At 33.0% G+C, this 12,985-nt stretch overlaps 2 protein-coding genes across 4 annotated transcripts; one reads left to right on the forward strand and one right to left on the reverse strand.

Annotated features, from left to right (window-relative positions):
• Positions 1-1,668: 1,668 nt before the first annotated feature.
• Positions 1,669-8,787, reverse strand: LOC18107830 (nucleotide-sugar uncharacterized transporter 1). 3 transcript variants are annotated; one of them, XM_024589912.2, is made up of 8 exons: positions 8,461-8,787; positions 7,670-7,821; positions 7,348-7,553; positions 7,171-7,264; positions 6,191-6,357; positions 5,915-6,085; positions 2,271-2,607; positions 1,669-1,966 (listed from the first exon to the last, which is right to left on the reverse strand). In XM_024589912.2, the coding sequence occupies exons 1-7, from the start codon at positions 8,549-8,551 to the stop codon at positions 2,334-2,336; spliced, it is 1,155 nt and encodes a 384-aa protein (XP_024445680.1). In that variant the 5' UTR covers positions 8,552-8,787; the 3' UTR covers positions 1,669-1,966; positions 2,271-2,333. The 3 variants fall into 3 exon arrangements, with proteins under 3 accessions (XP_024445680.1, XP_052304799.1, XP_024445679.1); XM_052448839.1 differs by having other exon boundaries at positions 2,084-2,607; positions 8,461-8,786; XM_024589911.2 differs by having other exon boundaries at positions 2,066-2,607; positions 8,461-8,786.
• A 2,259-nt stretch (positions 8,788-11,046) lies between these two features.
• Positions 11,047-11,802, forward strand: LOC7484053 (uncharacterized). The gene has a single exon (XM_002324642.4). It carries the CDS (start codon positions 11,086-11,088, stop codon positions 11,614-11,616), a length of 531 nt encoding a protein of 176 aa, XP_002324678.1. The 5' UTR covers positions 11,047-11,085; the 3' UTR covers positions 11,617-11,802.
• The last annotated feature ends 1,183 nt before the right edge of the window (positions 11,803-12,985 follow it).

Genomic DNA, 12,985 nt, shown 5'->3' on the forward strand with positions numbered 1-12,985 from the left:
AGACTGGCTAACTATATATGATGATGATGATGATTTAATATTCCAAAACCTATCCGTTTTTAAATGCCGTATTGCTTGTTGGGATCTGGTGACTTTGAGGAGGCATGTTATGTATAAAGAGAGTAAGAAATACAGTACTTGAGGCATGTGATTCACTGATCGTCAAATCAAAATGAGACTGGCAGACTGCTCTCTTTCAGTATCATTTGTCCTAACTGCAAGGTTTTTGTAAGGTTATGGTGTTCAAAGACAAAGTTTGGCTGTCTAGTCTGGTTTTCAAGACAGATCTTATTATCATATTTTGACAACGTAAATGTTTCCTTCACCATCCATTTGTCTTCAACTTTGCACCTATTAAATTTACAAGTAAATGGCATTTTGGCTAGCAGTATATTCCACATCCATTAAAATAATTCGATTAAAAATATTATATGCAAAGTAACCAATAATATAAATCTTTTTTATTTTATATTTTTTCAAATTGATTCAACCACAACAATTGAGTGTTTAAATCTGTGTTCGTGGTTTTTGTTTTTGGGTATTTAAAAAAATATTAAATTAATAATGTTTTTTTTATAATTTTAATGTTTTGATGTAAAATAAATTTTTTAAAAAAATTATTTTAATTATTTCTTAAACAAAAAAATATTATGCACCACAATATCGAAACTATCACAAAAACAAACATAGTTTATGTATCATTCATATTGAATTTATTGAAACAAATACATAATTAAACAGTTGTATCAACCTTCAAGCATGACATGAGAACTCATCAAATTATCACCCGATAAGGATCAGATCAAAACCATGCATGTGTTAAGGTTCCTTAGCATCACATCAAATTGATAAAGTTGATGAGGAAAGAAAGCTTGTAAATACAATGTAGTTGTTATGTAAGTTTTATTTTTTTTGTAATAATCTCACGTGGGAAGCCAAAAGAGTTGTCTTGTTTTTGGAGTTCAAACCCTGCATTGCACATGCACTTCTCTATAAAATCCTGCCATCTCTTGAGACAAACTCTTGAATAAACAACAAGAGTTGAAGAATTCTTGTAAACCCATGAGCCGACACCATGGATCCAGTGACAGCAAGAACTCTATCCCATGTGGGGACTTTTCAATCTCATTCAGTTTATGTGGGTTTCTTTATGTTTGTTTGTGAATCAATCTAAGATTAGTTAATTTGATTTCTTATTAATTTTCTCAGCTACAACTTCCGAGGTTCCTCGCATACATTATCTTGATTAATTTCCGAATTCAACTCCTTAAAATCAAAGATTGGTCTAGCTAGTTCAAGCATATATTTAAAGCTTACATTACATGAATTATAGGTCAAATGATTCCATTTAACGGTTTTATATATATCTTGACAATCAATGTTTGCATCTCCTTGACAATCAATGTTCTATTTTCAGATTAATTAAGGTTTTTTATATGATGACGATGATTAAGTTCATTCTTATGATATTATGATAACATATTTAAATTATATTTGATTAGTATTTCGAGAGAAAAAAATACATGAGATAAAAATATAGTTGATTAGAGATGAAAATAAAAACATTAAACAAATATATTTTTTTTAAAAAAAAAACTTTGCAATGAATTTGTATCCTTATTTAAAATGAATTTTTATCATTTCAAAACATGAATTATATAAATATATATTTCCTCAATCATCACAAATATTCATATTTTCTATCTCGGAATTTTAATTAATACTATCTTAGAGTTACTTTCAGTTGTCCATCAAATGGCAAGCTGTCATTTCCACATACAGAAATCAAGACCAAGAAGACTTGTAAATGAAAAGGTATCTGTTCAAGCTAGTCAACTTTAGCTTGGAAACCCACATTCAATGGCTTAATATTGTATTGTCTCTCGAGTTGCTGCCAAATCTTCACATACAGATAACTTGATGCAGAAAAAGAAAGCCTTAACGGTTTAAACTTGTGCAAGAAAAGCTGTCAAAAAAATAAGAACCATCAAATGGCTGGATCAGATAATAGAAACAAAAAACAAATCAAAATAATCAAATCATGACATTTGTGTAATGTACTAACCAACTAATTTATATACACAAAGTTGGTCCATTGTTGCGAGCAGCAAAGCATCAGCAGCATCTACACAAGCCCTTCAGATTGTTTGGTTCAAATTTATGGTCAGCTGACTAATCTACAAGTCCTCTTGGGAAACTTAAATAGAGTGCACCACGATCCATTAAATTAGCAAATTCTAACCCAGAAACAAATGCAGATGAAGCAACACCTAGGGTTAATGAAAAAATCTGTTGTCACATGTTAGCCGATAAGCCATTGTCACAGAGATGAGTTACACAGATTCCCCCCCATAGGCATCATGGCTATCTACATTTTCTTTACTCGATCTGGATTGTGTGGAAGACTTTCCAGGAGATAATTTTCCTGTTTGTGGTTTTGGGTTGCATATATTGAGGTATGTGTAACAAGACATGCCTACAATAGCCGTCAATGCCCCGCATATACTGGTCGCTCCTGGATTGGAGCCAAAGATGTAGTAATTTCCAAGAAGCACAACACATGTTTTGAATTGACCAAGAACAACATGAGAAATAGCAGATGTCGCCCTGAAAAGTAAATGAGATGAAATGAATGAGAACCAAACATCTAACTCAACATACATTCAAATTACTAATCATAACTTCATCTTAATATTAGTTTAAAGACAGCTGCAGCGTTCCATGGTTCAAGTTAGTTCTAGTCTCATCTTTTATGAACAAGGATACAGTAAGCTTAACAAAGCACACAACAATATGAAAATATTAGCAATTAGCATAAAAAAAGTGGTTTGATTGTTCTTTAGGTGGGCAGCTTAAGGGTTGAAAAAGGAGAGGTGGGATTTTATAGGGAGGTTTTCAGGGATAATTGTTAAAGAGTGCTTTAAAGATTTTCAAGAGGGAAAAGTTGTCTTTCTTGTTTTTTTTTTCTCTCTTCCTAAAATAGTCAACTTATAACCTACTCTCGTTCTCTTTTACTTGCACCTTACAGTTGGGACCCCTTGCATTGTTTACTTTTTTCGTGATAGAAATCAGTTCACTGTCAACCTTGCTCTCATTGGACCCACTAATGATCTAAATTCTCAAGCAGGTAACAATTATTTTTAAGACCACCTATTTTGACATCCTTAATGAGAGTTCTCATTAACTTTTGATCATTAAAGCTCTGATATCATGTCAAAAAACCATCTCAACCTAAAAACTTAACCGGTTAGAAGAGGCCTAAAAATAATTTTATATTACTCTCTAACACCTCATAGCTAACAAACCCTTAGCTATAGAATTTATAAAATGTAAGTTAATCAATACAAATATAAACAGAAATATAACATATTTTCTCTCAGCTTAAAGATAATTCACAGTGTAGAGATATTCTTGTTTCCTTGGTTGTAGTCAAGCAGTAGATATCTGGTCAGAATTCAGAAGTGGTCATGAGCTGGTTTTGGGGAAAAGATGATTCTTTGAAATCCAAGGTCAATAAGAGCATACACATAATTTTAGCCTGTTAATCCTACTAATAAAAGTGGCCGGTCCATGAATTTCACAGATTTAACAAGCTTTAAAAAATTAATCATGAATTATCCATTGATGTGAAGGGGTGGGTTAGGAATTTTATTAACTCACTATAAGAGTGCATATTTCATAGAATTTGTCTGTGTTTTGAGATTCACCTCACCTATTCTTACGATTAAATAAATGCTGCCCCTAGCTTTTCAGTTTTCGTGTCTTTATTCAATCCTTCCATTAGATTCTGAAGGCACAACAATGTAACTATTATCACATGGTACTCTTCTCTTCAACAAAATTGAAGAAAAAGGAAAAGGCTTCTAGTGTCAAAGGAGAAATTTAGCCCTCATCAACTCTTTTGAAAAACACAAAACACATTAACCATTCTGCAAACTACCAACAATGATGTGATGCTTATAATACCATTCCAAGATCAATGGCTTCCCAACCCAACTGCGTAATCATAACCAATGAGCCAAAGCATTTAATGGTCTGCTAAAATTTTAAAGTTATGTGCTCTCACTATAATACCAAGGCGTAAGTTAGGACACAGAGACTAACAACTCGATTAGAATTAGAACAGAGCTTAACCAACTGGTCCAGCACCCATTTACAGACTAGGAAGAGGTTTAGAACTGGTCATATGGATCCTTTTCCTATATTCAATTATGTTGTATTGTTTTTGGTTTATTCCTTCCGTTCTTCACTCCTATTACTTGAATGGGATAACACATGATCACCTACATATCCATAGGTCTAAAATGGAAGTGGCAACCCATTTTAGATACCTTCCCTTTGTTACCTAAATAGGTACCACCTAACTCCTCATGCATGTATTCATTAATTATGTAGTCATTTATTGTTTCAAAGCATGTCCTAACATTTGCGTCTCAGCTATAATTTCTTTTTCTTTATTAAGATACTGCTTCTCAACCAACCAAATCTAGCCACATAAAGCACATCCTCTTGGATTTTGTTAAATTTCATCTCAAGGTATACCTGTAAGCTTTCTTGGCACAAGCCATTCCTTGCAATAAGAAACCTTTCTCTGGTAACCAAGAATCGTATTTCACAAATCAAAATCGCCATCTTATTTCTCACATATCTTTGTCATCATTAGCCCACTTTTTAAGCGCATTAGCAAGTCAGGTTCATATTCAATCCCATGATGGCACAACCACAAGCAGATTTTGCTTTACTTTCACACAGGTTTCGCACCAGACAATAGGTTGTGAGAACATTCAAGAGCTAATCTCATTTCAAATTCCTCATCTGACTTGTATTTCTCAAATCTTCAATGGGAATTCCATTCTGTGCACTCTCAGGAAGTCATAATGACATCATATAACCTAACAATCACATGTTCTAGCATCATAGGCTTGGCCCTTTCGATATTATCTACCTGAATTTTAAAGAACTGCAATTTCAATGAAATAAGCATTCTCTTATCCAAAGAAAAGAGAATTCCTTTTAATATACATGCATGCTAAGCATGTGAGTTGTGTTATGGTCATATACAACAAGGGGTGTTATATTGAGGCATTTACTATTAAGAGTCAGGACTAACCAAAAAATCATTAGGCATGTGAAAGTGCCAGAGACACAATCCTTTAAGTGATGTAAAAGGACCACGTCAACATGAAGTTTTCTAAAATTTGAGACACTGCTTCCAGGATTTCTACTAGAATCTTCTACACTTTTTCTCCTCTATCCCAACCCCCCCCCCCCCCCCCTTCCCATTTTTGGTCTTATATGTACCCACCGAAAACATGATACTCCTTATTTTATCTTTCATCACAAGAAATTACAGAACACCATCTCATAAAAAGCACTTAGCATATGTTTTTTGGTCAAATGCATCAGCCGACGTACAGTTATCAAAATATTTGATGTCTAAAACCTTAGAAAATAATGTTATACCAATCAGCAAAGCATTTTGATAACATTTTGGACAAATTAAAATAAAAAAATCCTTATTCTTTAATTTAGTAGTTCTGGTGCAATTATTATAATTTTTCATATCTAATTATACACAATGTCTTATTATTATTTTTTTCTACCATAGTAAATTTACCAGTGCAAATTCTATAATACTGTACGCAAAGGAAGTTGTATATTAAAATGAGAAACCTTCTCTGGACCAACTTGATTTTAGAACATTTCAATAATGATATAGAATGAATATGATCTTTGTTCCTTAAGAGTCATTTTATATCTTGATGTCCTAAATTGACTAACCTCCTCATATCCTATAACTAGAAATAACAGGTGATGTGCAGCAATTGAGAGGTTGAAAATACATCATTGGAAACCATGAACAAAACAGGCTGAGTTCTGTAATAGTTAAAAAGAATGAAGATAACTCACTCACCCAAGTGCCAAAGCACCAGACCACTGAAGCAAAAAGCCAAGAAGAGCTGACATGAGAATCAGTGCTGTGTTTCTGAAGTTCCAATCATAGGAGAAGACACCTGGGGGGTCTAAGAAAGGAATCAATGAAGCCAGGAAAAACAATGTAATTGGTGTAGTCTTCCACATTAACCTGCTCATCGATTTCACAAGTCAAGTAAGATGTGAAAGCTATTTGGTGGTAGAAAAATGAAAATAAGGAATGTTACCAGGCAAATTTTTAGATAAGGTAACTTACGCCAAGGCTGTCCAGTTATCCTGCTGTTGCAGAGTGGACCAGAGAATCTTGTTGACTGCACTAGGAATTATCCAAGCTAGTGCTACACAAGCACCAAAGAGACTGAATTGCAAATCAGTTACTGTAGCCACGGCAACACCAATAGACACAACTGTAAGTGCAACCACCTGAAAGATTTCATATAAGAACCCAGGGCCAGTGTCAACTTAAGTTATTTGCAGAAACTAGTCATTCTACACGCACATCAGGTCCCACTTGATAAAAATGCCATGTGCAAGGAAACTTCCAGAATCAACTTACAAAGACATTTATAGGCACTGAAAACTTTTGTATTTGGCTCAATAAAAGATGTTGCGTGACTTGAAAAAATAAACAAAATAAGTAATTAACACTTCAAGTCTTTTTCCTCCTAGAGGATGCAAGTGTAGTCCTTCAATGGGTATTTTAGAAGTAATGGAATGGGTATAAAGATCAATTCATGTCCAAATATGTTGTTTGAGGTTCCACGTCTCAAAATACAGGGCTTAAGTGGAAGATTTTTACAAGAGGAAAACACAACTTTCAGCATTCACTCTTCCAAATCCCTTCCATTCAAATCAACTATTAAAGTAGATTTCAGTCTCATAAAGGTAACAATGATATATGACCAAAGCATTTATGAGTGAGTCCACTTTCGAGGCCCAAGATACATATACAAAATTAATGCTCATTGATAAACCCTTGTCCTGAATACAGTGAAACTCAAAATGCTATCCATATAGAAGTCCATGTTCATACTTTACCAGACGCTTAGTGTGCAGATCAAAATTATAAAACACCTAGTTCTCACATGAATGGCCTTTCTCTCATGAATCAATCAGTTGAAAATGAAAAGAAAAATAGCAATGCCTTCTAATTCAGACTGTTCTGTCATCACAACAAAATAGAAAGCTTATTTTCATATGGAAGTGCACCATAGACATACATGAGCCAAAACTTACCTTGGAAAAAGAAACTCTCTTTTTAAACCATATAAATTCTGCTAAAACAATCGAGGGTGTAACAGAAATCTTAGCCATCTGATAGAATCCAACACTGCAACAAAACATGAAACATATCAAACACAAAACTTTGAACAGGACAACAAAGTTGTGGAAAATAGGAAATGAATATCTAACCTATTGTATTTCAGGCTAACATTAGCTAGGCCAGTAGAGAGAGACATAACAAAGCCAAGAGTGAATAGAGATAAACGAGAAGATTTTGATGGAGGAGATGCAGGAAGCACAGAAAAAGCTTTTATAATGGCCATCAGTGCCCAGCTTAGTGCATAGTGAATAAAACTAAGACATATAGGAAAATGGAAGCCAACTCCTTGAAGCACCTGCCATAAAAAAAAAAGAGGCAAATCAAATAAACTCAAAAGAAACCGCAACTTGAAGCAATAACAAAAGCAGTTAAAACTAGATAATATGCATTTACAAAGGTTAGAAGTCAAACCCATTTGTTCATGAAAATAATACCAATAGCAACCAGAAAATTGAACGTAAGAGCAATGACAGGGCCACATAATTGTTGTTCGTGTCGCTTTGCGCTTTCAGACGAGCGAAATCTGCTAAATAAAGAAGACCGCAATTCTTCTAAAGCTCTTCCTGCATTGATAAGTACACAAATAAAAATGCAGGTCAATCAGCCACATCAAAGAAGACAGGCAATTGAAAAAAAGCCTCCACGGTTTACACAGAAAGCCACTAGCCAATGAGCAAAGCAATCACCTCTTGTTAACAAGATAACAAACTAACTAGCATGTTTGAGTAGAATAATGGTTTGATTAATCCCTCTCAATAACAAAGAAAAAAATCAATAATATTTAAAGTTGCCAGTGAAAGGCAAATATGTAATGAAAAAAATCCCATTTTTGAGCAACTGGGCAGCCAACTCTCCTTTCATTCAACGGCAAAAAAAAATTGCTTATCTTTCTGAAATTAATTAAATAAAAAACAAAATTAACCACTACTTTATCAGAGTTAAAGAGCTATAACCCATAAGAGAGAACCCAAGAAAAATCAACCTGGTACTCCAAAAGGCAACAATTGCAGCAACAAAATAAAGTAAAATTTACATCCAAACAAAGAAAAGACTAGAGAATTCTAGCTAGACTGTTACTGACGCAAGCTAGACTGATAAACCTAGTAACACGCAGCAATGCAGATGAAAGAAAGAACTGAACTTTGAGAAATTTAAACAAAATAAAGAAATGGGGTCTCAAGAAATTCTTCAAAAAAGCTTACCTCTTTCACCAGCATCACTGTCTTTCCTCTTGAGTATCTTCCTCACATCTTTCCTCACCAAGAAATTCAAAACTTCACGACTATAGAGCATCTTTCTTTCTTCTTCCTTTGATTCTTTCTTTCACTAAGCACTAAACAGCTCAATTTCCTCAGTGTTTTCAGTCCAAATTGCTACCACTTCCTAGTACTCAATAAGACCTCAAAAAACAAAGAGCCCATTTTCTAGTTTTTGATAACTATGAAAGAGAAGCACCCTTGAACAAGCAACTCAAGTGCCAAAACATAAATTTTATTTTATTATTAACAAAAAATTAAAAGATAAAAAAAAAAAAAAACAGAAGATTGATTCTCCCTGAAAAACATATCACAAACAAACTCTAATTTATAATTTTATTAGGAAAATATTTACTTTTTAATTTTACTTTTTAAATAAATTTTAAAATCAATCTATAAAAATTAAAAAATAATAAAATTATTTAATATATTATTTAATTTACTAAATTAAATATAAAAAAATAAAAATATTTTTTCTTAAAAACCTTCCACGTCATTTTTTTTTACGTTGAAAAAATTAGTCCTCCAATAAAATAATCAATACTATTTTTTTCATTATATATATAATATCATTATAAATATACAGTACTCTTTAAAATAAACATCATAAATTAATATAGAATACTAGTCTTTATCTATCTCATCATATATAGAATCATTAAAATCTCCACGATATTCATTCTCATAAACAAGTTATCTACTATGCTTATACCTCTAAAATTGATTCTCATAATTGGTTATAAATTTGTGATTACTTTCTTTATGTTCCTTCTATTTTCTTTTATGCATCTCCATTAATTAATGAGATAATTCTTTAATTTGCTTTTATACCTTTATTACTACTATCTAACAAGTCAATTTTGTAATTTATCTTTTCATGTCTTTTATCACCAATTTTTGAATATCTATTTCTTGAGATAGAAACACAACATCTCTTTCTGCACAAGCATTATTGAGCATTACTTATTTCACGACCACCTTTTTCATCAACGGCTATTTAACAATACATAACAATTAACCACCATAAATCTTTTAGCTTTGATATCAATCAATGCAGACTGGAACCATATAAAAAAGGCAACAAAGCACAAGAACACAAAATTTTCAAAAGAAGGGATCACAAAAAATTTACAATTTTATTAATGAATATTTCTTTTGAAGTTGTTTACCTTTTAAAAGGTTTACAACTTTTTAAATAAACTCAAAAACAAGTCTAAACAAACTAGAAAACTTGAAAATAAAGGAAAAGTAATAAAAATCCTAAACAAATTAGAAAAAAATAAAAATAATCTTTCTTAAAAACCCCATGCATCAGTGATTGTGGGTTCCTGGCTAATACCAAGAACCCGTTCAAGAGGAGGTAGTCTCTTAATTGAGTAGAACATCATGGAGATTTCAGTTTTTGAATTAAACTTTCTTATTTTAAAGGAGTTTTACCAGAGGAAGAGTTCATAAATTGGTTGAACAATGTTGAAATGATTTTTTTATATATAAGAAGGTTCTGAAACATATACGAGTTAAACTAATTGACATCATATTAAAGGGGTCATGTTTCTATCTAATGGGAAATAGTTATAGAGAACATAAGAAAGATAAGGAAAATCAAGAATTAGCAATTGAGAAAAGATAAAAGAAGAAGATGAATGCACACTTTATTTTTTTTGGTTATGCACAAAAGGAATAAAGTAAATCTATTAACAATTATATTGATAAATTATTTCAATTATTACTAAGGAATTATTTGGAAAAAATGGAAACACATTGCAACAAGGTATTTAAGTGGGTTACAACAATCTATCTAAAACATGTTGTACTTACAATCCTAGTAGATAATGTTGAAGGCATATTAAAAGGCTTTGATGATGAGAAACAATAAGTTACTAGGGTAGTTTCAAACAAGTTAATATAACAGAAGAGGGCGCAACAAAAATATTAAGAGATTAACTACTCAGCAAATTCAACAGGTCACTGATAATGATTCAAGCTCAATCTTTAGAATTCATTGTTATATATGTGTGACATCAAGTTACTGAATGTAACAATTTAAAAAGTCATTTGGATAAGGATATATTGATAAAGTAGCTTTTAAATAATATGAATGATCTTATTTATGATGGCTAGAATAATAGTGAAGATATTTTGCATGGATATAGAGATGTTATGAATATGTTATTTTAGTCATATAAAAAAGTATATTAAAATATGATTTAGGTAGAAATTGATAACACTTTAATATCTTAAATAATAATTTTTTTGTAAGCAATAATAAATTTACACTTAAATATATGTTTAAGTTTTTAATATAATAAAAAATTAAAAAAATAACTTATTATATAAAAACAAATTCACCTTTTAATATATTTGAGTCCAATTGCTAAATCCAATCCAATCCAACCATGCTCATTTTTATTGGTCATGGATCCAACAAGATCAGGTTAGGTCAGTCCCTAACCAGTAGTAGGATAACCCCAACCCCGACAACAAACCTCTTAAAACTCCAACACAAACAGAACTTCTCAAAACCTCGACAAAATCAAAATATTCAACACTTCCATCATCAAACTCCACAAAATGGCTCCCAAACCCGAATCCCAAAACCTAACCTCCACCACCTCCGCCGCCGAACCATCGTCCCCCTCCTCCATAGATCCACTCTTCCACCTTCTCACCCTCCTCCCTTACTCAATCCTGCGCCCACCACGCCTCCGTCTCAAACTCCCCTCCTTCACCCTCCCTTCCTCCATGACAGTCTTCTCCTTAGTCCTCCTCACCTACTTCATGGTAGTTTCTGGCATCGTCTATGACGTAATCGTTGAACCACCTGGTATCGGGTCAACCCAAGACCCATATACCGGATCTGTCAAACCTGTGGTTTTCTTGCCTGGAAGAGTTAATGGGCAGTATATAATTGAAGGGCTCTCTTCTGGGTTCATGTTCATTGTTGGTGGCGTTGGCATTATTTTGATGGATCTTGCTCTTGAAAAGAATCGTGCCAAGAGTGTTAAGGTTTCTTATGCTACTGCTGGGATTTCCTCTGTTGTTATTGCTTATGTTATGAGTATGCTTTTTCTTCGGATTAAGATCCCAGGATATCTTCGTTGAGTTTTCGGGTTTTTTTATGTATTTTGGAATGATACTTTGTTAAGCTAGTTCGAAATCACAATGTGGCTTGTCAAATGGGGTTAGTGTGGATTTTTATGATCTGGGTTACTCTCATTTGATCTTGTGGTGCTAGTTGGTTATGGAACTATTAGTATTTTTGTTAATAAAAGTCGCAAATTCTGACTACTTGTTGATGATTTTGCTGAATTGAGGAAATGCTAGTGATTGTTATCTTTATTGTCTGTGATTCTGTGTTTCTTTATTAAATTCTGGCTTGTTATAAAATTGAGAAGATTTTAATGATGAGATTGGGATGATATCAGAAGATTAGCGTTGTGTTTTTTGGATGATGACATTCCGGAATCGAGAAGCATAGGTGAGTGTTGGTGTGTCCCTTTATTCTTACTTGAATTCCAATGTTTTGAGGTTATTGAGCAGTGCTAATGGGATTATCTCTTTGTTCTTGATAGTCTTAAGGATTATTAACTTGATCATACTGAAATGGTGATTGATGTTTCATCAATCTTGTGCTAGGAATCGGATTTGAATAAACTGCAGAGCTAGGTTAGACTAATGCTTCTTAATACTCCCTTTCTTATGGTACTTTGAGGGCGTGGTTAACTAATTTCACTGCAAATCTGCTAGTTTATGCTGTCTTATGCTTTCTCAACTACTGAGACTAATGGGTCAAATCCCAATTAGAAGTTTGTCTGAAGTACTAGAAACAATAATAGTTCGAAGAAGATGGGTGTTGCAAATTCTATGAGAGTTGAAAGAGCTATTTAGAGGTCAGGATTACCTATCATTTTAATATTAATGATTGCTGAATTTTGTTTGTGAAGTGAGAAAACAATAATCAGTATCATGAATTCAATCGCCTTGCTATTTTTTGGATATTTGTGAAGTGAATCGGAATCAGGATGCATGGTCACCAAACACCTATACTTCAACTTCAACTTCAAGCTGCCTTCTCCAACCTTCCTTCTCCTACAAGGCCATTAGAACCATACCCTTCTCTTTAGAGTTTAGTCAGTTAGATTGCCACCCATTAGAGTCACTCCGCTTTTCTATATGGTGCTGACCTCCCCTGTGCACAATAGTGAATGTAGACAAGAAAGTTGACCAGAAATTTTACGGACTCGACCTCTAACTACTGGATTCTTACAGTATAGAAGTGAAATAGACACAGAAGAAAGAGAAATGGAAGAGAGACAATTATAAAAATATATATATTTTATTGGTGGAACTAAATATCTCTCTTGAATGCTGCAAGTATCAAGTAGTAAATTTTTTGAAAGTTTTCTGGCTAGAATATGGTCAAGCTCTAGATAGCAATTTACTTGGATTTGGAATTGAAATTTTGTTATGG

This window comes from Populus trichocarpa, chromosome 18 (assembly GCF_000002775.5).
Source record: "Populus trichocarpa isolate Nisqually-1 chromosome 18, P.trichocarpa_v4.1, whole genome shotgun sequence".
Classification (NCBI taxonomy): Eukaryota; Viridiplantae; Streptophyta; class Magnoliopsida; order Malpighiales; family Salicaceae; genus Populus; species Populus trichocarpa.